This window comes from Peromyscus maniculatus, chromosome 10, assembly GCF_049852395.1.
Source record: "Peromyscus maniculatus bairdii isolate BWxNUB_F1_BW_parent chromosome 10, HU_Pman_BW_mat_3.1, whole genome shotgun sequence".
In the NCBI taxonomy this organism is placed as follows: Eukaryota; Metazoa; Chordata; class Mammalia; order Rodentia; family Cricetidae; genus Peromyscus; species Peromyscus maniculatus.
The window spans coordinates 85,106,531-85,132,225 of NC_134861.1; the positions used below are offsets into that span (position 1 = coordinate 85,106,531).

A 25,695-nucleotide genomic window follows, 5' to 3' on the forward strand; every position below is an offset into this window, starting at 1 on the left:
ACAAGAACAAACTAACCTTCTGTCCTAGTGGGCAGGACCTATGTGGTGACATTTGTAGACCCATGGAACCAGGGCTTCAGGCACATTCCATCCTGAGTTTTATTCCATTCACTGTGTGAGGATATTGAGTAACTGCCCCTCTAAATATCTCTATTCGAGGGAAGGTTACGTATGGTTTGCAGACATTGCACCCACTAGATTTGTCAGAAAGTTTAGAAATGGAAATTGATATGGTTACATATTAGAGTAAAGGTACATGGAAATTAGAGGCTGGTTCAGAGTGGAGAAGTGGAGCACATTCTTGTGGTGAGACCAAGGCAGCTGTTAGACAGTGTAGATGGCGGAGGGGGACTAAGGGGTTATGATGAATCTAGTGAGGGGCCAGGGAAGGAGGTGAGTGGCACAGACAACTTCTCTTACTCTCTACATCCTCTCTTCCTGTTGTTTCTCGTGATAACACTGTCTTGATTTTCTCCCATGCTTCTGGTCATCTGTTCTTAAATTTGGAGTCTTTCTTAAGATTGCACCATGGATTTCTTTTTATGTATATGTATCATTTTACTTTCTCCCAAGGCTATTTCTTTTTTACTTTTGAGAATCAGTCTTACTATGTAGCTAGACTGGCTTGGAACTTGTGGTCCTTCTACTTCAGACCCCTGGATGTTGTAATTACAGATGTGTGAAACCATACTTGGCAATTTCTCCCTTCTTCATGACTCACAAATAATGCTCATAGGTGAGGCCTTGCCTGGGACCTCTATATCCTTTAATATAGAATCATCTAAAAGATATATGTTCTTAGAAGACTCGAAATGCCTGAAATTTAACATGTACAGACCCCACCAGTCATCTTGTTACATCACTCTGGTTTTACGACCAATGCTTTTCAACCACTGAGTAATAGTAGGATATCCTGATGGAAGAAGCCCTTTCAGGCCTCAGAAGATTCTTGAGGTTGTTTGGAGAGGGAATTCCATAGTCATAGTTCTTTAATCATGGTCTAGCAGAGAAGGAAGACAGATGTTTGATGGGCACATATTACTGGTTTTGTTGACCTCTGGGGAAGTATAAAGCTGAAGAACAAAGGAGATTTTCTAACCTATTGTAGAGAAAGGATTTTCTTGTTAGGTCAAAGGCCAGTATTATTCTTGGTCTCACTCTAATATTTCCATAGATGTCTATGTCTACACCATTGACAGGATTCAAGCTCTTCTTTTCTGTTGCCAGGATTATTGCATTAATTCTCTGGCCACTTTCCCTCATGTATTCTTCTTGTCTTTCTAACCTGAGGCATAAATCATGTTAAATCAGTGAGCTAATGATTTAGCCATTCAACAGTTTTTTAATACAAGCTGAAATGTTTACTGTAGTAAATATGAGACACAAAGTTGATTTCTATTCAACCACCCCATGTCACACCAGGCCACCCTAGAAACCTGTGTTGACCTTTCTTAGGTTGTTTTCTTCTTAGTCTCGTTCTGCTGTCTTTTACCTTAAAGGCTGTTTTTCCTTCACTATTCAAGCTTGTTAAAAGCTTTTAGCTTCCATGTCTGACCCTCAGTAAAACCTCTCAAGCTCCCAGGCCAATGGTGTTTCCAGGTAACATTTGAATCAGGAATATTGTTTTATCTCAATTATTTGTGTGATCTAGTTTATCAGTCATCATTAATAACTCATTCACCCAGATAGCTTGTTGCATTCTTTAGGGATATTATCTTTTGAAGGAGCTTGTACTAGTAAAATAACTACATCCCCATACTTGGAAACCCAAATAACTGAAAATTCTGCTTTTCTTTTCCACCGGCCAGCTTTCCTTTAATTTCTTTCCTAATGTTCCCACAGGAAGTTCCACTCTTTTCTAAGGTGAGATCTATTTCTTTGATTTGCTCTTTGGAGAAACTTTTGAAGTGACCTGTCTTCTCATCCTCCTACTTCCCACAGTGTTCTGCCTGCTCGTGACATTTCTCTAGCCAGGCCCCCACAACCTCCCAAAATGTTGCTCCACAAACACAAATTTATCCAGTGAAAGCACACTCTAAATTGTATAGTCTTCTGAGTTGCATAGGTGCTACAGAGTTTGCACCCACACATCCTTAGACATGAGATCGCTGTCTGGGTCAGGGCCTCTGCTCTACTATCCTAGCTACATCATGTGTTCTCCATGCACCGTGTCTAGAACTCCACAAAAAAATATGATCTGGCAATCTCAGTTTATTTTATTTTCTGGTTAGATAATTATAACAAAAATGAAATATTCTTGTATCATCACCGAATTAAACATTTTCTTTATTTTAACTATTCCATTACATCAAAATGAGAACATCTAAGCACAAGTAATTTACTAAGCACTTCCTGTTTCCCTCACAACTGTTGTCTCCTCCCACCCGGCCCTTACTCAGCTCACATTTTCTAATCTTAGCAAATCATGAAAAAGGGACTGTGAAGTATAACCCCAAAGGGACAGAGGAGGGAAGGGGATAAAAGATGAGGGGCAGAGCCACAGCACCTGGAAGACAGACAAGGTACCATCATGGCTGGGACATCAGCTAGCCAGCTCACACTACAGATCTGAAGTGCTGTTTTCATCCTTAACTACATATGGAGAAATTTGTGTTTTATAAAATGAAGGACTGGCAATGTCAGGGCGATTGAGACTGCCTGTGTTATCATTTCAAAATAACTGCTATGATTTTTTTCTCATTAGAGATTTATATTTAAAGGTAACTGTCAGGGAGATCCAAAACAGAGAAGTCTGGTTGGCATTTGAGCTTCATCAAGGCCATGACAAGTCTTGTTTCCAGGTATGCTGGCTTAAAATAAGTCTTATTTTCACTGATGGTGTGGATATTTTCTTCCTGAGATTACAGAGACTACATTAAAACAAAGAATAAGGTATTAAAAGGTGGTTGCTGAACAGGCCAACTCTCAACTTTCTTTCAAAATTTTTTTTCTAATTTAGGTTGAGTAAAACTAGTTCATAGACTATGATGATATAGTGAAGGATATAGTTATCATATGAAAACTGGAGTTCATAGCTACTGTGATTGTCTCTGAGGCATTGTAAAACTCTTATTAGTGGAGAACATTACAGTAATGATCTTGTGCGTGGTCTGTACATTGGTTTTTAAAACAATCTAGCATCAGAATACAAAGTCTTCCAAAATTCTATTCCCAAGACTGTTTTCCTAGGAAAGAGGAGGGATGTGAGAGGATAGTAGGTAGTGAAAATTCAGTATATATGCATATGATATTATCAAAGAATAATGTAAAAAGCTATTTAACCTAAGCATTTATCCTATTAGAAAGTTCTGATCTGTTGCTTTTAATAGCAGACAGGCACATAGGCAGCGAATTAATGTCACTGAACTAGAGCAGCAAGATTTTGATTTTAGGAGTGTAGACAAAGATAAAATCAAAGAAGATGACATTCTCCACATGGTGCAGCTTGATATATAAATAGCCTTACATCAATTCAGCACAACTTTCTGTACTACTAGGTACCTACCATATCAGAACATTCTAGATAAGTCTAAAAGTTGTGGATGAAAAATTAGAGCATTCACCAGTATAATGATTATGTAGACAAACCAAAGAAGTTCAGGATCCTCTGTCCACAGTGATTCATTGTGATTAGTCAAGCATCAAGACAGGGAAAATGAAAGTGCACTTCACAAAGCATTGAATGTATTACAGAAAGTAAATACAGATGTCCAGAGCACTTCACACCAAGAAATACTTGAAACACCAATCTCAACATTTATTTATTTTGTGTGCAATGACTTTTTATTAAATTTTTTATTTTGTGTACCAACCACAGTTCCCCTTCTCCTTCCTCCCACTCCCCTCACCCCCGCCTAACCCCCCACCTCTTACTCCCACCTCCAAAAGGGTGAGTTCTCCCATGGCAGTGACAGCAGAGCCTGGTACATGCTGTTGAGGCAGGACCAAGCCCCTCCCTGCTGCATCAATGGTGAGCAAGGTGTCCCACCATAGGTAATGGACTCCAAAAAGCCAGCTCATGCATCAGAGATAGATCCTGATCACACCGCCAGGGGCCCCTCAAACAGACCCAGCTACACAACTGTCTCCTGTATGTAGAGGGTCTAGTCTGGTCCCATGCAGGTTCCACAGCTGTGGGTCTAAAGTTCATGAGTTCCTATGAGATTGGTTCAGTTTTCTCTGTAGATTTCCACATCATGATCTTGACCCCCCTTGCTCATATAATCCCACTTTCCTCTCTTTGACTGGACTTCCAGAGCTCAGCCTGGTGCTTAGTTGTGGATCTCTGCATCTGCTTCCATCAGTTACTGGATGAAGGCTCTATGATCATAGTTAGGGTATTCACCAATCTGATTATCAGGGTGGGCCAGTTAAGGCACCCTCACCACTATTGCTAGTAGTCTTCACTGGGGTATTTCTTATGGATTCCTGGGACTTTCCCTAGCACCAGGTTTCCCCCTTAACCCACAATGTCTCCTTCTATGAAGATATCGTTTTTCTTGTTCTCTCACTCTGTCCCTCCACCAGCTCAACTATCCCATTCCCTCATGTTCTCATCCCCCATCCCCTACACTCTATTGCCCCACCATCCCCAGTTTACTCATAGGGATCTCCTCTGTTTCCCTTCCAAGGTGATCCATACCTTCCCCTTAGGTTCCTCCTTGTTTCCTAGCTTCTCTGGAGCTGTGGGTTGCAGTCTGATTATCCTTTGCTTTACATCTAGTATCCACTTATGAGTAAGTACATACCATGGTTGTCTTTCCGAGTCTGGGTTACCTCACTCAAAATGATATTCTCTAGTTCCATCCATTTGCCTGCAAATTTCATGATGTCATTGTTTTTTTTTTTAGCTGAGTAATATTCCATTGTGTATATGTACCACATTTTCTTTATCCATTCTTCAGTTGAGGGGCATCTAGGCTCCTTCCAGTTTCTGCTTATTATTAATAATGCTGCTGTGAATGTAATTACTATCAAACACATCTTCAAAATGTGATGGACACTTTCTGAACAATATCATGAATACACATGCTGAAGTAGGGGGAAGGGCTTAAAGCATTCCTACTAAAATAAGAAGCAAGGCAAATGTTCCTACTATCTTTACTTCTATTCAAAATGGTGCTTGAAATCTCAGCCAAAGCAAATAAAACAAAAAGGGAAGAGGATATGGGTATGAAAAGAAGCTAGACTATCCCTGTGTGCAGATGTAGTTCTAGAGAGAGAAGACCCTGAAGACTCCATTTGAAAATTCTTAGATCTGATAAACACTTTCAGTGAGGTGCAGGATAGAAAACTAATCTACAGCCATCAGTAGACTGCCTGTAGACAGATAACGTACAAATGAAATCATGAAAACAACCCCATTCTCAGTTGACAAAAAAAAAAACCAAAAAACCCTTGCAATAAACCTAATCAAGGAAATTCCTTTACAATGAAAAATTTAAAACACTGAAAAAATAAATCGAAGAGGACACTGGAAGAACAAAGCCCTGTATGCTCATAGATATTCTTTGGTGTCCATCGACAAAGGAAATGGGGAAGGAAAAGGAGGGATATGCACACACTGGATTTTTCTCAGCTATGAAGAATGAAGCAATATCGTTTTCCAAGTTTTGGCAACAATTGGAGACAGTTGTGTTGAGTGAGTGAAGTCAGTCTTAGAAAGACAGATAATGTGTTCTCTCTCATTTATGGTTCCTAGATTTTATGCAGATATACAAAAGCATGTATATATATATATATATATATATATATATATATATATATATATATATGACAGAAAAACAGAAGTGACACCATCTAGAGGAATAAAGGAGTCCAATGGGAGGGGCAGTAAAATGGATAAGAGGGCAATATCAAGAAGCAACAGGCAGAATAAACTCATATTTTACTATATACCGATACAAAGATGTCCTTATGTAAGTCAGAACAATGTACAATGAAAATGTGTCCATGAAACACACACACACACACACACACACACACACACCAGCTCCAAAGCCATTTAGAATACTTGTTTACTTTCATGTATGTGTACTGTATTATAATATTTTGTTCCTTCCCTTTCTTCCCTCCATCCCTCCTTTGTTCACACTCTACTCCCTCTCAAATTCATGACTGTTTTCCTTTAATTATTATTGTTAAATATAATATATATATACAAATGAATATTAAATAATATAACCTGCTGAGTCTATTTGGTTCCAGAAACCATTTTCTCACTGGCCCTGCCCTTGGAGGCTAGCGTCTGCATACTCATCTGTATCTAAGTCTACATTGTAGTGTTCTTTTGTTTTTCGTGAGATAGAATTTCTGTCACTATATAGCCCAGGCTGGCCTGAAATTTGTGATCTCTGTCTTCATTAGTTGCTAGGATTATAAGCATGTCTGCAGGCATGGCACAATGATGTCTTCTTGTGGCAGAGCTCAGCTTCCTTTTCCAACAAAATATTCTCTTTACTCATATCCACTTTCTACATTCCCACATTCTGTATCAAAATCCTCAGAATGGAAGTTTTCTTAGAGAAGGTCCTTACTTTTTGGAGTTCTGCACATGGTTGTTTTGAATTGTTCTTATCTCCAAAAATTGTTCTGGGTTCTCCATGTCCACAGCATCCCAGGTAAAAGTGGTCATTAACTCTATTGCAGTGTCTTTATTTACAGAAATTGTATCTAAACACAGAGCATGCCACTAAGTTCTTCTGTTTTTAAAAATCTTCATCTACTTTTGACCAGATCCAGTGGGTGGGGGAGTTTGTTGTCACTTTAGTCAATTTCTCCAGAATCTTTTCCCTTCAATTGCTCTAGTTCTGACAGGCCCACTATTCACCACACTGTGCATCACCTTCACAGGCATATATTTAAATGATTAAGTCTCAGCCAAAAGGTGCAAAAAATAAATAAAAACAATTCTGGACCCTGTTGTCAATGATGTCCCACCTACTGCAGTCACTCTTGTCACGTTAGTACTCTTCAAACTGCTTGTCAATGTCATTATCTTAAAACAATGTCGGCTCTTGATAGTATCAAAACACCACTGTTAAATGTGTCTGTCACCATAAGGTACAGCCTGAAGGACTCCCCACCCCACAGTCTCCATGCTTAAGGGGCTAGAGTCATAACCTCTTGGTAGAGCACTTGCCTGGCATGGCATGAGACCCTGCATTTGATACCCAGCACTACACAGACCCAAAGAACTTCAGCCGTTGAGTTACATTTGGGCTGTTCTTGAACTTTTCTAGAGGCACCGTGTGTTTAGGAACAGGCGGTTTATGAGGATCAGCATTCTAAGCCAGACCTGTCAATTGTGAACTCAGAACTTTCCGCCACTGCTTTCCTAGGAAACTGATCAGAACGATTTGCCAATCTAAGAGCCAGGAGTTTCTGGATTTATTCACTGAGTCGGCTGTTACTTAAACAACTTTCATGGCATTCCTTCCATCAGCTCTATTTGCTGATGTGCTGGAAATCAGTGCCTAGTACTGATGGGATCGACCTGTCTAAGGTGAGATATTTTGTGATATAAATTCTTTATCTCCAGGGAAATCTTTAGCACAATCTGTATTTCTCAATAATTCAAGTGGATATTTTGGGAGAATTGAAGCTTTACATTGGCAATGATGAGGGACAATTAATGTTTGAGTTATAATGTGTATTTGCACTAGAAAATTTGATATAAACTTAAATATCTTGGACATTCTTTGACTTTTATTGGGAAATGTATTTTCATAACTGAATGATAAATTAATTTGCTCATCATGTTTCAGTTGTTGAATTTTATGCATAATGATCTTCCATTTTACTCACTTTATTGTTTATAAAGCATTTCTAGCCCTTTACACTATGTGGGATCTGCATATATCTGCTGAATTATAGAAAAAATGGTTGAGAAAAGGTTTTAGGTCCGCATTTTTTCTTCGAAATTCAACCACATTTTCTATCTCAAATTATTAAAGACCAGCCTTAATAATATTCTTCCCAGGGACTCAGAAGAGAAGCTACGAAGAGTGAAAATTATTTTCAGGAAAGGACTCTGCATATCGAGAGTTCTTTGTCTGTGTACTTTATTCCTCTGGGATAAAATCCTGTCTACACAGCTTCAGTTCCATTCTTGTGCCTAGCTCCTTTCTTGCCTGATTTCTCTCTACCTTTATTGGCTGTGCCCTCTTAAGTTCTGTCTTAATTCTCTCATCTTAGTTCTGCCTCATCTAGGTCTTTCTTCTCTCTTTCTTACCCATCTCATTCCTCCCCATCAGGCTCTTCCTCACCTTCCATGTCATTCTTCTAGTTCTCCATCTACTTCTCTAGTCAAAATCCTCAAAATCCTCTCTAAGTCCCTGAAGTTTACCATCATATACCCATGCAAGAGCAATGCTCTAGCTAAAACAAGGTCACCAGGCTGGAATTCTTACAGGGTCAAAAATGCAGGTAAGAGTTTTCCTCAGGCAGTGTCTACCAGGCTTTCTTTTACAACCCAAAAAGGGAGTGGTAAAGGTGGAGGTCAACTGAGAGCTAATATTAGAAAAGGAATTTATCTGCTCAATCTACATTCCTAGAAGTGGTTAGGTAAGAAGTCAGGAGTCTATAATGTTAGTAAGGCTATATAAGGAAGGAGGGTCTCAGTTTAAATTGCACAAGAAATAAAGCTACCCACCTGACCTATGAGACAGGTGTTGTTTTCATAAGGGTGTTACCTTAGTTCAGGAGATCATTTGGCCTTGGAGGCTTGATAGGTATTTTAGATAAATACACTACTAGGAGTTCTTGGAAGCACACATAGCATACAAGAAAATCATTGTAGGAGCTGGCATATATATATATATATATATATATATATATATATATATATATATATATATATATAAGTTAAAGTATCACCAAGACTTCTTAAGCCATGGCTAGACCTTCGGAAAAGTCCTTGACCTTTCCAAGTAGCAGCTTTTGTAATAGTAGTTGGATTCCACTGCATTTTTTTTTTTTAAGACCTGCAGCATTTTAGAATGCAAACAAGTAATGTCACTACTTTTAGAAAATCCGTGGTAAAATCCTGAGGACATTATTAGATATTGTTGTCTTATTTTCCTGGACACATTGTAATTCCAATAAGAGGTCTGGAAATACTATAGGATCATGGGGGAAGAAACGTGCAGGCTGGACCAAGGGTGGCAGATGGAAGGCAAGGCTGGTTTGAAAGAATTTATGAGAAGTTTCAGAAATCAGGAGGGAGAAAGTGTGTGTGTGTGTGTGTGTGTGTGTGTGTGTGTGTGTGTGTGTGTGTGTGTGTGCTGGTTTTAATGGGATGACAAGGAAGTTAAAAAAAATTCCAATGAGATAATCCATCTACTTCAAACCATCCTATCAAATTGAGTGAAAGCAAAACAAAACAACAAACATCCAAACACACAATGGGAAACAAAGGACCAAAGGGATTGAAGCTCAGGGTTAATTCCTAGTCATACTGGGTTTCAACAGAAGTGGGGTTTTTTTCTTTTTTCTTTTTTTACTTCTAAAGGATGAACACACAATTATACTTTCCAAACAAAGAATTTTCTCAACTACTTTCTAGTTTTGAAATCCTCCCACAAGCATGAGAAAACACTTAAAATAATCATCTGAGATATTTTCTGTTTACTCAGAAACTAGATTCTCTAAACTATATTTAAAACTCAGTTTAAAATTTGCATATGGTCATGCCAAAATCTTTTGATGACTGATAAACCACAGAATTTAAATGTGAATAATAGGACATTTAGAAACAACTAACAATTATGTGGCTTCATTCCTCTCAGTATAGAATGTACCTGCAGAATTAATGCCAGGATTTTCAGAAGAAAGAGTATAAATTCTTTCTTACCAAATGCAACTGTTCAAGCATTTCTTATCGGGTGAGAAAAAATGTAAGCATAGAGGTAGTGTAAAGAATTAAGCCCTTTCATTCTCTGCTGCTAATGATTAATTAGGATATGCACATGTAAAACATTGAATTAATACAGTTAAGAAAAAACTCAGTTGTTGTTAATTTGTATTTAAAAATTATTGGAGCTTCATCAGTTAGTAAATTAACTTAAGTTCCTAGTCCATTATGATAAATTTAGTTTTTGTAGACGTTGGTATTTATGATTATACTACATGTGAAGGTAATTTTTTTACTCAATTATCAAACTAAATACACGCGTGCGTGCGCGCGCATGCACGCACACACACACACACACACACACACACACACACACACACACACACACACACAGTATATGTGCATGAAAAGCCTGAATTTGTGAGTTAGCAATACAATGTATTCAAGGACTTAAGTGTTGCATACTTGCTCATGCCTCCAGACTCACACTAGGACAGAGCTAGGCATGACTACTGACTTCAAACAAATAGTGTTCACTCTTTCTAGGAAGCTTGAAGAGAAATTCATAATTTGTCCAAGAAAGAACTATCTTCTTTCTTTAGTTTCTTTTTTTCTTTTCTAGTTTTTGGTTCAACTACCTCACCCCTGGTGGAATTATTTCCACAGGCAGTCATCCTGCTACATTCTGTTTATCTATGTCTTCAGAGACTAGTCTATCATTTCAGGATGCCTTTGAGTCATAAAACAGCAAGGAAACACTTGTTTCTTCTCCTTCATTATTTGTGTTTGATATCTCTCTCCTGTGTTTGGTTATATATTTCGTACACTTTCCTGAAGATGAGGACATGAAATGAGGACATAGAAAGCCATTTCTTTCATTGTCTAACTAGATATGAAACAAGAATGCTTTTCTGGCCACTCAGTGGTCTCTGTACATGTAGGTACCATGGGAACAATTTGGATGGTGGTCTTGACTAAATCACTTTTTTAGGTAAGTAAGACAACTGGTCTACTACTTATTATCTTTCTATTGTGTCAGAGGAAGTATGTCACAGTGGCAAAGACCATCATCACTATCATTTAGGTGTGTGTTCTTCTACTGTCTCTTCTAAAAAAAAAAAAGAAAGAAAGAAAAAACCCAAGAAAGAGACTCATATCAGGTGAAAATATTCCACGGCAGATCTGTTTCATACACAGCCAGAGCTGGGATGGTGACACAAAACTTGTAAACATTCTCCATGATTGTTCTTATTGCTCTGGCTTTTTCTCAGTTTACATTTGAGGCAATGTGAGCTTTACAGGAGATTCTAATTTTGAAAGGATGAGAAAGACATGGAAACCCTATAATTAGTTCCCCCCTTCTCATGTAAATTCTTTATTATCAAAAGATAAAAGCATATTTGGAATGAGAAATACGTGTAATTCAGTTCTCAGCTTTTAAAATACATCATGTTCCCATGCATAGGCCCAAACCAAAAATGTTCAAATGGGGGACAAAGAGCATAGTAAAGGATAATAGGTTTGAAAGTTTAAACTCCAAAAAACAGTTTACAGTTTATGTAAAATTTGATGTTTTACATAACTTTCATGAATTAATAAAGTCTTGTGGGGGAAAAAACTGCAGAGAGCAAACACACACAAGGGATTCGGTCAAACAACTTAATGGCAAAGATTGTATGATTTTGTAATTGGGGAGGAACCAATGAAATGTGAGCTGAGTCTGGTTAATGATCTAAAATTATTGTTTGAAGAACTATATTAGAGCAGATTTCCCTCCACACATGTCACCTTTCCTGTCAAACCCAGGAGCATCTGGCCCAATGAAGTGGGTGACCTTCCTCTTCCTCCTCTTTGTCTCAGGCTCTGCTTTATCCAGGGGTGTGTTTTGCCAAGATGCACGTAAGAATTTTATGTTTTTACTGCTCTACTTTTATCTTACTTTCCTAATAATGGAAGCCCTGCATTTTGAAAGAGTTAAGGTGCCGAGGACAATTTTAAGAGCCATGCCATATTGCCTGCCTGAGTTAAGTTTCTGTTGTCCAGTATTGAGCCACCAACCAGAAACTTTTGACATGCCTGGACAAGATGTGAGTTATTAGAAAATAACTTAACATTTTCTTATCTTTCTGCTACAGTGACCATTAGTAACAATGTTTTGTGGTTAGGTTGCTTGGTTGGGTGGCTTGGCAACTCAATAGTCCCCTGATCTTTTCCCAAAGAAAGTTTCCTGGTCTGCTTACTATAGAACCCACCTGAGAAAAAATAAAATTTGGAGCTTGATCAGAATACTGTCTTGCTGCCAATTCTTTGTGTCTCTTGTCCCTTTCATTCGCCATTCCCCCTTCTAGGGTCTCTGCGGAAGGTCCCGCTGGCTGGGACATTAAGGTTTCCTTTAGTGCTTATTTCTAGACTTTGATGATATTTTGTGTCTGAGAACCCTTGTGTGGCTGTATTATTAATATACCTTAGACAGCTTAGGTGACAATAATGAGGGGATTTTTTTTAAAGTTTAATTTTACATTTCTTTTAATTTTGAAGACATGCTAGGCTGAGTGACTTAACCTATACTGAATACAGCTGAAGCCAGAATCTTCAAAGTCTCAAAGGCCTGTTTACTCTACTATGCTATACTGAAAACTAAACGTATGTGTTGTTAATTTTATAAATGGAGCTTCCTTTTGTATTTTCTTTCATTTCAGATTGTCTTAGTAGATCCTTAGAGACATGATAAAAGCATTGACTCTTAGGTTTGAATGCAAAGCTATAAACACTTAGACAGTTGTAAAGTAGTATTCGTGGTGAAAGGGTAGTTCTTTAAATGTAGAAGGAAGGAGTCATTGGCAGATTCATTTTTTTTTTTTTGTAGAGATCAGAGGCCAGTGTCATTAAGTAAAGGAATAGCTTAAGTGTGTGGAAAGAAGTGTGAAAAACAACATTATACTTAGTTGTTTTCATCCATCTTTAAATATGGTTTTTGGTTTTTGTCTCCCTGTTCCCACAGACAAAAGTGACATTGCCCATCGGTTTAATGATTTGGGAGAACAACATTTCAAAGGCCTGTAAGTTAAAATGTTGAAAGTCAATTTAATGTTTCTGGTAGTATTAGTTCCAGTTCTAAATTGCCTTTTTTTCCACCTTGAGCTTGCAAAATTGTAGGGCAGCACTGTCCAACAGAAATGTCTCTATTGAAGGAAAGACTGTGGACCGGTGCTGAGCATATGGCAGACAGAGGACACATGGTTACTGGGCACTTGAAACATGGCAAGCCTAACTGAGGAGCACACATTCAAATGTTATTAAACTTTGATTGAATATATCTACCCACTTGTGGCTAATGGCTGCTTTAGTGGAGGATAAGATTCTAAGGCCCACATTAAACTTGGGATGAATGGAATCTTAGTGTTCTTTCTGGGAAGGTCTATTATATATAACTCCTTGAGAGGCTAATTTGATAATTCATTACACAACAAGATCCCATGGTATAGTGAGAATATTATTTTGTCTTTTTAGAACCGGGGATTCACACATGTAAAACAAGTGATCTATAATTAAGTCACATCCCCAACCTCCAAAATGTTTTAATGTCATGAAAATAAGTATTTTAAAAAGATCAACAGTGTCATATACCTTTATTAACAGAGGTATATGGATTAGAAGAGAAATGACTCAAAGGAATTACATAATGTCTAACCTTGACAATGAAATGTATTTAGAACATTGTTTGCTTGTTTGCCCCAAGTTCATAAATCTACTGACACACATATGCATCTATACTTAAGCACAGTAGGAATCCATGTCCTTTTTGCTTGTAAAGGCACCTCTTCCTGGTTATGCCTCAGGGAAGAGCTGAGAGGAATAGGCTTTCTAGAAGGTTCTAAGAAAGGTACACAAAATATGGATGGTATACACGTGCACAATTGACCGTTTAGGAAAGCCAAATACTTCGTAGTAAAGTTTATTTCTATGTCTGTTTTTCAGAGTCGTGGTCACCCTTGCCCAGCATCTCCAGAAATGCCCATATGAAGAACATGTGAAATTAGTGAATGAAATAACTGAATTTGCAAAAATATGTGTTGCTGACATGTCTGCTGCAAACTGTGACAAATCAATTGTCAGTACATTCTGATTTTGAGGATCCCTTTGCCTCTTCTATATAATTCTGAGTATTTCAAAGGGAAACAACTACTTTCTCCCACATCTAAGGCCCAGGGAACACTGTGGAAGAGGGACAGAATGATTGTTAGACCCAGAGGAACAGGGATTTTGCTATGAGATTGTCACAAGCTAGACTCAAAAGGTCTCACCAACATGACTGGCCAAATGTGACCTTAACATTGACAGCACAATAGATATGCCAGGGTGGATGAAAGACCCCAAGGCTTAAACCCTACACAAAGAAATTCAGGCAAACAAGGATGCTCTTTGGTTATAAAGAGAGTCAGGTACTGGCAGGAATTTGACAGCTTCTGGTTCCCACTTAGCAAACTCTTTTTGGAGACAAGTTATGTTCCATTCCAAGTCTTTGTGAAAACTATGGTGAACTGGCTGACTGCTATATGAAACAAGAACCTGAAAGAAATGAATGTTTCCTGCAACACAAGGATGACAACCCCAACCTGCCCCCACTTGTGAGGACAGATGCTGAGACCATGTGCACCTCCATTCAGGAAAATACTGTGGTGGTATTCTAATTGTATTGAAATGTGATTTTGATTGTATGTTAATAAATAAAGTTGCCTGGGGGTCAGAGCTATTAGAGCCATAGCAAGAGTGTGGCGGTGGTGGCACACGCCTTTAATCCCAGCACTTGGTATAAGAGCTAGGTGGATCTCTGTGTGTTCAGGGATACAGCCAGCATTGGAGACATATGCCTTTAAGACCTGTGGGGCTGTACATACAGGCAGTGATGAGGCAATCACGTGTTTGTGTTTACAACCAATGAGAAGGCAGAACAAAAAGACTATGAAAAGAGATACACACAGGAAGTAGCTCTCTTTCGGAGAGGTAGGACCACCGCAGGAGGAAGGGTGAGATTTAAGCTCTTAGCTCTGACCTCTTGGCTTTCTCTTTTACATTGGTTCTCTGTTTCTTATTTAATAAGATGGTTGGCTACATGTACATCTGACACCCAACGTGACAAGAATCCTTTATAAACCGCTTGGCTTGGCGGCAGGTCCGGTTTCCTGTAAGGGTGGCAGGCTCCCTAGCCTGGGCAGCTCCCTAGTCCGAGCAGCGGGTCCCTAGCCCGGGCCCAGGTCTGCTTGGACTCAGGCCGGACTAACCGTGAGCTGCTTGCTTAAAGCAGGGGCTACAAACAACTCAGGCCTGCCCTGCTGAACAGGGCCCCTGCCTATAAAGCCAATGCACGTGGTCGGAGCTTAAGGAAGCCAGACCCAAGCCTTGACTCGGCACAAGAGGGAACACTTGGCTGGATTTAAGCTTTAGCCGGCTATGCTTTCTTGCTCTCTCTCTCTCTCTCTCTCTCTCTCTCTCTCTCTCTCTCTCGATTCACACCTTGGACACTGGTGGCTCTTTTGAAAATCCCCTCAAATTTCTACTGTTCTATGCAGATTTGGTAAGTCACAACTTATTAGATATTTTAAAGGAAACTATTTAAAAGAGAAATTTTTCCCACATTAAAAAAACAATGGGTTTTCTGTGTACATTGCAAGAATGGGTTTTGTTTGAAATTTTAGGCAGTCTGACAATGGAACAACTATATGAGAAGATTAGTGTTATTGGAATTATGTTGTTTATCACTATGCTTATCCTCATTTTACAATTTAAAAAGATAGTCAATTTAAGTGCCAGGATGACAACTTTAGAAAAACTTGTTAAACCTGTAAAATTTCAGACAGAAGAAATTAACAGTGAAGTTGTTTCAAGTTTGGATCATAAGGTTACAGAAAGAAAGCCTGTTTTCACACAGTCACCCTTAATTTATCCTGTAACCGTACAGCAGTTGCCTGATCAGATGACTACACAAAATATTTGGGCTCCAATTGAAATGTTGGATTTAAAAAGGTTTAAGGAGGCAATAGTATCTTATGGCATGCATTCCCCATATGTAAAGCAAATGTTAAACTCTTGGTCAACATATAATAATGGAGCTGGCACAAGCTGTTCTTGAACCCAGCCAGAAGCTGCAAATTTTAACTTAGTTTAAGGATGAAGCTAAAAACATAGAAAAACAATGGAGGGATAAAGGAATACAAGTTTGCCAGGATCAGCTTATTGGGGGCCAATATGCTTCAGTACAAGCACAATGTTTATATGACGTCCAAACCCTAATTTTATGTCGAACGGCAGCCTTGAATGCATGGGACAGAGTTGAGGAACCAGGAAAAAAACCTAAGTCATTTACAAAGCTTATACAAGGCCCAAAAGAATCTTTCACAGATTTTTTACAAAGACTGGCTTCAGCAGTAAAGAGAATGGTCTCGGATTCAGAAGCTAGTAAGATAATGATTGAATCTTTGGCTGTTGAGAATGTGAATGCAGCATGCAAAAGAATAATCAGACCATTAAAGGCAAGATCTGCACCTTTGGAACATTAGATTAGAGACACGGTTAATGTTGAGTCTCATGCTAATGTTGAGCATGATGATATGTGTGTAGGAGAAGCAATTACAAAAGTTTTGAGGAGTATTAGATGTTTTGGATGTGGAAAGCAAGGACATTTGAAAAGGGACTGAAAACAGGTCATTCCTAGAAACAATGTTTCTTCAAGGAACAATGGCAACAGAATGCCTCTTCCTTCTGGAGTATGGAGAAGGTGTGGTAAGGGAAAACACTGGACCAAGGAATGTAGATCAACAAAGGATAGACAGGGTAATCCTTTGCCTCAGTTTTCGGGAAACTCCTGGAGGGGCCTCATGCAGGCCCCCATAGGAAATCCAGTTCAAACCTTTCCTCCAACCATAGAGGAAACCCCTGCTCAGAGCGATTAAATAACCAAATGCCTATTGGAATAAATCATGCTGGTCAGGATGATGAAACAGAGAGAATAGAAAATTCAGGAGAAAACATAAAGAAAATTTTTTGGCAAACTTCTATTAATGAACAAAGACCAAAATTAACGATAAAAATAAGTGGTGTTTTGTTGTCTGGTGGTCTGGTAGACACAGGTGCGGATGTTACCATAATTGCACCAAAATTTTGGCATCCAATTTGGCCTCGTCAGGAGGTAAACATTCAACTGTTAGGAACTGGGATATTATCTCAGGTGAAACAGAGTGCAAGATGGCTTGAATGTATAGGTCCAGAAGGGCAGAGAGGAAAATTAAAACCATATGTGGCTAACATAGCTATGAACCTGTGGGGTCGAGACTTGTTGCAACAATGGAATACTCAGATTAACATCTCTCCAATCTCGGAAACAAATCATAAACTAGCACATGTTTCTGAGAGAAATATTAGAAGGCATTATTTTGAGTGGTCACCAGCCATCCATATTATACAATAACAGGGCACAACAATTGATGATCTTCCAAAGACACCAACAGCTCTACCTCTAAAATGGTTAACAGACAAACCTGTATGTATCCAGCAATGGTCTTTAACAACAGAGAAACTCCAGGCTTTAGAAGAGCTGGTAGAAGAACAGTTAAATGCTCAGCATATTGAAGAATCAACCAGTCCTTGGAATTCTCCTGTATTTGTTATTAAAAAGAAATCTGGTAAATGGAAAATGATAACAGACCTTAGAGCAATTAACAAAGTAATTCAGCTAATGGGCTTTCTACAATCTGGGATTCCTTTGCCTACTCTGTTACCAAAAGAATGGCCTCTAATAGTTATCGATTTAAAAGACTGTTTCATTTCAATACCCTTACAAGAAAAAGACAGAAAAAGATTTGGTTTCACAGTGCCTACTTATAATAATTCTCAACCAGTTAAAAAATTTCAATAGAGGGTCCTCCCATAGGGAATGTTGAATAGCCCAACTCTGTGCCAATATTTTGTACAACAGCCATTGGAAGTGATACGTAAAAAATTTCCTAAATCTATAATTTATCTTTATATGGATGATATTTTACTAGCTGACTCAAATGCAGATACTTTAGAAAGAATGTTTGAAGAAGTAAAGAAAATTTTGCCCTTCTGGGGTTTAAAAATTGCTCCTGAAAAGATACAAAGAGGAGATTCTATTAATTATTTAGGATATAAAATAGAGCTACAAAAAATTAGACCCCAAAAGGTGCAAATTCGGAGAGATAGACTACAGACTCTTAATGACTTTCAAAGATTATTTGGAGATATTTCTCACCTATGAACTATTGTTGGGGTAAAAAATGATGATCTGAATAATTTGTTCAAAACCTTAGAAGGTGACAAGGACTTAAATAGTTCAAGAGAATTATCACCTGAAGCTGAGAAAGAATTGGTTTTGGTAGAAAAGAAAGTACATGAAGGGCACGTGGATCATATTGATCCAAAGCTGGATTGCATTTTGGTTATTTTACCTTCTAGGCATTCTCCTACTGGAATATTAATGCAGAGGGAAGATATTGTATTGGAATGGATATTTTTACCAAATAAACCAAATTCAAAATTAAGAACTTATGTGGAAAAAAATCTCTGATTTGATTTGCAATGGAAAATTGAGACTTCGTCAATTAGCAGGAATAGACCCAGCAGAAATTGTGATACCTTTAACTAAGGAGGAGATTGAAAAATTATGGACAGAAAGTGAATCTTGGCAAAGAGCTTGCAGTAATTTTTTGGGAGAAATTAACAGCAAATATCCCAAAAGTGATAGAATTGTTCTTATAAAGAGAGCTGATTGGATCTTGCCTCAAATTGTACGGCAAAAACCCATATCTGTAGTTCGCACATTTTATACAGATGCCAACAAACAAGGAGAAGCAGGTTACAAATCAGAAAATTTAAGTAAAGTGGTTCAAAGTCCGTATAATTCAGTTCAAAAATCAGAATTGTATGCTATTCTGTTGGTATTAGTGGATTTTTCAGAACCTCTCAACATAGTAACTGACTCTCAGTATGCTGAAAGAGTGGTATTACATATTGAGACTGCAGAATTTATCTCCCATGCTTCAGAATTAACTTCACTATTTATTCAATTATAAGATACAATCAGGAAAAGGAGTCATCTTTATATATAACTCACATTCGATCCCATACTGGTCTGCCAGGCCCTCTAGCACAAGGCAATGATGAGATTGATAAATTATTGATAGGAAATGTGCTGGAGGCCTCAGAATTTCATAAAAAACATCATGTCAATAGTAAAGGTTTAAAAAGGATTTTTCTATATCCTGGCAACAAGCCAAAGAAATAGTAAAGAAATGTCCTATTTGTTCCTTCTACAATCAAACGCCATTACCAGCAGGATGTAACCCAATGGGTACTCAGAGGAATGAAATCTGGCAGATGGACGTGTTTCACTTTGCAGAATTTGGAAAATTGAAATATGTACACCACACTATCAATAGCTATTCAGGATTTCAATGGGCAACTGCTTTGAGTTCTGAAAACCTGATTCTGTAATCACTCATTTGCTAAAAGTTATGGCCATCATGGGTATACCTGCACACATCAAAACTGACAATGCTCCATCATATGTCTCTGTTAAAATGAAACAGTTTTTTGCTTATTATAATATAAAGCATATTACAGGTGTACCACATAATCCTACAGGTCAAGCAGTTATAGAAAGATCAAACAGAACTCTAAAGAATATGCTAAGTAAACAGAAACAGGTAACAAAACCCCCCAGAAACAGACTGCATAATGCTCTATTAACTTTGAATTTTCTCATTGCCTATGAGAAAGGAACAACAGCTGCAGAGAGACATTGGATAATAGAAAAAACTACAGAATTAAATCAGCCTATATACTTTAAGGATGTGCTGACCTCAGAATGGGAACCAGGGTATGAATTACGTTGGGGAAGAGGTTTTGCTTTTGTTTCTACAGGAGAAGATAAACTGTGGGTACCATCAAAACTGATAAAGGTTCGATTTGAACAAGAGAAAGCTCTTAATTAGAGGAGGTGATAGTTCATCAACCAGCATGAGCATCCAATTTACACTAATTTGTACCAGTAACACATACCTTTTCATTTAATCAGATAATAACTTGCTAAAAAGGAACATCCCCAAAATTAGTCTTGGGGAAAGGTTTTTGTTTTTGTCTTTAAGGAGAATGAAGGTTAAGGAATCTGAAGAACACTGGACAAATAAGACAACTGAAGAAAAGGGACAAATCATTTATCCCAGGAAGCAGAGTGAAACGGCATATGGGTATATATTATCTAAAAAATTTTATGTCTTCCTAAATGTTTGTTTCTGCTTTTCTCTAAAGATTTAACACTATTGGTCTTCTAATAGTCCCAGTTCAATTAAAATTTAAAGCTGACTTTGGAGTTGGAGAATGGTTCTCTCCTTCTTTAAACTCAAGCATGTTGTTAAAAGGAAAATGCAAACTCCCTGAATCATGCCAGAATAAAAGAGCCATCTTCTGCTATGGGACAGGACAAAATCCAAATTAATTAAGGGAATATTTTATTACTAATCTCAACTCTTTGATTCTACTCTGATTCTTTAAATTTTTCTTAACATATGAATTTTGTATCAAAATTTACAAGATTAACATATATAGATATATATACATTTTAAACTTTGTTAAGATATGAATGGTCATATAGAGTACTAACTAATTCTAGAAAAATGGCTTCAATTAGCTGCATATATATGCCTTTGTGTTCGAGTCTCATCATTTTTCTGTAGGAAATCACGGCCAGGCCTAACATCAACTGAAGTCCCCTGAAAGAAGATGGGGCCCCACAACAACAACAATTCCATGTGGACAATAATAATATCATTAAGCTGACAAATATCATCTACAGATCAGCTTTGAACTACAAGGTGCTCAGAGCAATTTTGAGATGACTAGCTGAGATGATCCAGTCTCAAAGACTACTTGAATAAGGACTTGAGATAAACTCTGAACTTTGGCATTATACGCAGACTGGATAATGAAGGATATAGTTACCTTGCCTAGAATTTGACAATTAACCTAAAATTTTTCTTTCAGGATAAAGATAACTTCGCCCATTCCCAGCAGGAAGCAATTTTAAGAATATGACACCCACATTCCCAAAGAGGTGGTATGGGGCGGGTGGATTTTTGGTCTTTTTAATGGGTTTTGGGTCTGGGATAATTTTCATTGTTTAGGGGGGTTGGTTACAAGTTGTTGTCAAGGGTTAGGAAAAAGGCTAAGCAAAGGAGATTAGATTTAAGGTTCTTGTTAAAAAAAAAGAAAGAAAGAAAGAAAAGAAAAAGACAATTACTAGTTTTAAATACTTTACATTGGATTGTATTGTTTTATATTGTATACAAATTTGAATTTGATATTGTTAGAAAATGCTATATGTATATTTCTAATTGTATTTATACCATTTATTTAACAATGTAATGCAATTTTCTGATCCTTGAATGTTATTATTAACAACTATTAGGATATAAAGAAATGAAAGTTTAGTAGTTAGACATTACAATAGAACTTGTAGTCATATTAGGTATGCTTTAAAAATTGAGCAGATATATTTTAGACAGGTCATCTTCAAACCCTTCAGAGATCTATAGAATATGGCATTTCAAATGTTTTAATAACTTAGAAATTTTCCTTTTTTGAGACGTGTCGGCTCCTGGCAGTACCAATCTACTTCAGAGAAAATATGGGCATTGAAGAAACTGCATATGGAGTCAACTTTCATTGTGGCAAAAGTTAGCCATTGGACAACAAAGTATCCTTGAATCAACAAGACAAAATGGACAGACAGGACATGAAACAAAGGACTACTGATTCTTGCCAAAACAAGTGTGGTTATGGCTTTATCAAAAGGCATCTTCTGAGGCCAGGACAATATGGCCCCATCCCTGAAGTGGCCTTCGCAATCTGGAAAGGGTACAGTGCCCTTTTCTTCGAAGGCAGCTTAACAGGCAGAGGACCAATGGCTTCTGTTTTGCAATGGAACAGCAGCTGAAGGCTCACGCCTCTCCATATTAGACTGGCATTTAATAGAGGGATGTGGAGAAGAAGGGGATGCTGAGATGATGCCATCTATACACAGCCAAGAAGAATTAACAGCTGAATTCAAAAACCATCATCAATTTCCAGAATTTAAAATCCTGAATCATGACATGACACTAGTGGAATTCAGGTGTTTCTGGTACATGGACTGCTCTCACCCAATGTGAGGTTGAACTGTTGACCTTGTGTACATCCTACTTCACAAATGAGTCTGTCAGATACACTAAGCCTATCAGCTGAAGATGATGCCCCAACACTGCGGAGAAACCTAAGGTGACTGTCCAGGCAGCAGGTTGTTTCTGTCAACTCACAAATTTTTGGAAGTTGCTTGCATGTACTTCCTGTGTTTATTTTTGTTAGCTAATATTTCCTTCTTGGATCTCTGAGGGAGTTGAAGATTAGTTAGTTATAGTTGAAGATTAGTTAGGTACAATTGAAGATTAATTAGGATGGAAAGTGAATTAGATACATTTAGGATTTACAAAAATAGGATAGATAATGGAATTATTTTCTCTGATTTGTCAAATACAAGTGGATTAGACATTGGTTAGGTAATTATTACTTGTATATATTCTATATAGTTATTGTACTTTTGTATATAGTTTTTATTATGTTAGTTATAACCTTTTCCTTTTTTTCTTTTTATTAAAATAGAAAAGGGGAAATGTGTTGGTATTCTAATTGTACTGAAATGTGATTTTGATTGTATGTTAATAAATAAAGTTGCCCGGGGGTCAGAGCTATTAGAGCCATAGCAAGAGTGTGGCGGTGGTGGCACACGCCTTTAATCCCAGCACTTGGTAGAAGAGCTAGGTAGATCTCTGTGTGTTCAGGGATACAGCTGGCATTGGAGACATATGCCTTTAAGACCTGGGGGGAGGTGTACATACAGGCAGTGATGAGGCAGTCACGGGTTTGTGTTTACAACCAATGAGAAGGCAGAACAAAAGACTATGAAAAGACATACACACAGGAAGTAGCTCTCTGACCACCGCAGGAGGAAGGGTGAGATCTTAGCTCTTAGCTCTGACCTCTTGGCTTTCTCTTTTACATTGGTTCTGTGTTTCTTATTTAATAAGACAGTTGGTTACATCTACAAAATACTGCCATATTGATAGGACAGTAAGTAAACAGATATCTATGTTTTAAATTAAAAACTGAGCAATAGCTGTGCCAGGAACACTTACACTAGTAGTTATAAAAAACTCAAATATCTTCATCAAGCCTGGGAAAGTTTTACCTTGAGGTAATTTTTAAAAATTTAACATTTGATACAAAAAAACTATGCAAAATGACAATACAAAAATCAAAGATATTTTGATCTTGAAAACAGATATTTCCTGTGGGAAAAATCTGAGATTGAGAAGTTGTAAAATATTCTGAAGTGGTGTGTGTGTGTGTGTGTGTGTGTGTGTGTGTGTATGTGTGTGTGTGTGGTGTTCATGTTCCTTGGATCATTTTCATTTTAGTCAACAATGTTACATCACCCAAATTTAACTACTTACTAAAATATACATATGTGAATATTTGCATGCATATACAAAAATTTAATCCACCTTTCTCTCTTGAGAAGACCAGAGACAGGCCATCACTCATAGCCACAATGAGTAAACTTGTTCAATTACAAATCTTTGGGTTTGGGTTGACTGATCATTTGTGTAGTGTTATGTGCTGTGGGAAAAGATTGCCTGTATTGGCGCCCAACGGCTCGTGTTTCCACCTTAAACCTGAGAATATTTAATAACCAATTCTAAACAGAGCCAAAACCAGGTTCTTGCTTCTTGTCTCATACGGGCAGGTAGATGCCACAAAACGCAGGTTTGAACACTGGCGGGTTCCTGGCGTGTGCGTTTGACCAGTAGTATGGCGGAAATGAGGTGTCTGCCAGAGGCACATTAAGCTGTGTGATAGATTTAGTCTTTACTAGTATTTTTTTAAAAAAAAGAGGTTTCTGGGCTACACGCTGCTTTGATAAAAGCTTAGACCCACTATTTCTGAGACTTGATGACTCCCAGATCTGGCGGAAAAGGTACCACTGCCATGTTGGGAAGCTGAAGTGGGCAGAGCCAGCAGCCACAGCGCCATTTCAGTCTTAGAATGGTGCAGTTTAAACCAATAGGCTCAAGGTAATATAAAAAATAAGCCATGTAAAGATGGCTACCACACAGAGAATCTGAATTATGTTGTCTTTGATATTTGTAACTGAAGAAAAACATTTGATTGCAAAAGCTGTTGAGTTATGCCAAAATGTATATTTTAAAGGTACCTTGACTTCAAAATTTGGATTTAAGGATATGTTGCTTTGGAAAAGAGGTTCTGCTTTTGTTTCCACAGAAAGCCAGAGGCTATGGATTTGTTCCAGATTAAGATACATCAGGTTTCACCAGCCAAGACCCCCTGAAAGGTCTCTGATGACACCATGGCCCAGATGATCCAACATCCAGACTGGTTTCAAGACAACTGGTTCACACAATACAGCCTCATGGACTACCCCATAGGCCTAAAATTTTCTTTGCGTCCCCATAAGATACAGCACCCCCCTCCAGCAGGATGTATTAACAGACGCTACGCCCAAATTCCCAAATATACCAAGCTGGCTTTAGAGGTGGAATTGGCTCACTCCCCCTCTAAACCCAGACATATTGCTTTAAAAAAAATGGTTAAGAGATTCTTGTGTCCCAAATCAGAAGAGCCCTCTGGTGTGGGACAGAGAAAAACCAATATTTTTATTTAAAACAGGTTGATTATAAATGTGATCTTTTCTAAAAAAGAAAAGGGGATATGATATAGATATATAGGAGGATATGGAGATGATAAGATAAAAGGGTAGATTAATGAACCTACTTTTAAAGAACAACTTGTTTAAAATGTTTTACATTGGTATAGATTTTAGTTTATGTTTAAAATGTTTTACATTGGTATAAATTTTAGTTTATTGATACAAACTTGAAGTTAATTTTGTTAATTTCTATTCTTGTTTGAGGTATTATGTTTATGTAACTCATTTAAAATTGTAATGGATAATTAAAAAATAGATTAATAATTAGTCATCTATGATAATCATATCTGTAGCCATGTTAGTTAAGTCTTCTATGTATACATAGATATATTTCAGATAGATAGGTAATCTTCAAACACTTCATAGACCTAGAGAATATGGCATTTAAATAACTTAAAATTCTGTTGATGTGAGACACAATTGCTCCTGGCTGCACCAATTGATCCCGAGAAAATGCTGGGCTTCTAGGACATTTCCATTTGGAAGTTGGTCTTTTTGGCACAAAATGGCCTACTGGGCAAAGAACTGCCCTTGCCTTGACGGCTGACAGTACAAATATAATGCTGTCCTTTCTGGACAAGCGGGACACAAGGAAAGCGACCACTGTACTATGCCAAGACAGGGTAAAACGGTCTCTCAGAATTCCTGCTTCTAAAAATGGTCTGTCAGATACTCTAGTCCTGTAGGCAATTTAAATGTACCAACAATGCTGAGAAACATTAGGGGACTGTCCAGGCTGCCAGCTGTCTTGGTCTACTTTTACAAGATTCCCGAAAGTTGCTTGCATCCATCTACCATTTCTCAGGTACCATTATGTTCCTTCTCAGGTCTTTGATGTGGTTAAAAACTAGATAGTTGTAATTTCCTCAGTTATGATAAAAGATAAGTTAGATATAAAACCTTAAACTCACAAATATAAGATAGATAGGACATCTTCTTTAATATTGTAACTATAATTCTTGCTCGGCAATTGTTTTGTTATATGTAATTTTACCATGTTAAAGTT

At 37.7% G+C, this 25,695-nt stretch overlaps 2 protein-coding genes across 5 annotated transcripts in view; both read left to right on the top strand.

The window, feature by feature from the left end:
• Positions 1 to 7,378, top strand: part of LOC102917898 (albumin-like) — a 33,517-nt gene extending 26,139 nt beyond the window's left edge. For all 4 annotated transcript variants that reach the window (XM_076546604.1, XM_076546605.1, XM_076546606.1 and 1 more), the window contains 2 exons: positions 2,721 to 2,801; positions 7,242 to 7,378. In XM_076546604.1, coding sequence (XP_076402719.1) covers positions 2,721 to 2,801; positions 7,242 to 7,310 — 150 coding nt within the window. In that variant the 3' untranslated portion in view covers positions 7,311 to 7,378. The remainder of the gene's footprint in view (positions 1 to 2,720; positions 2,802 to 7,241) is intronic.
• Positions 7,379 to 10,850: 3,472 nt separating this feature from the next.
• The window catches only part of LOC143267493 (albumin-like), a 34,361-nt gene continuing 19,516 nt past the window's right edge, over positions 10,851 to 25,695 (top strand). Inside the window, 4 exon segments of the mRNA XM_076545641.1 lie at positions 10,851 to 11,752; positions 12,855 to 12,912; positions 13,832 to 13,964; positions 14,335 to 14,543. Coding sequence (XP_076401756.1) covers positions 11,635 to 11,752; positions 12,855 to 12,912; positions 13,832 to 13,964; positions 14,335 to 14,543 — 518 coding nt within the window. The 5' untranslated portion in view covers positions 10,851 to 11,634.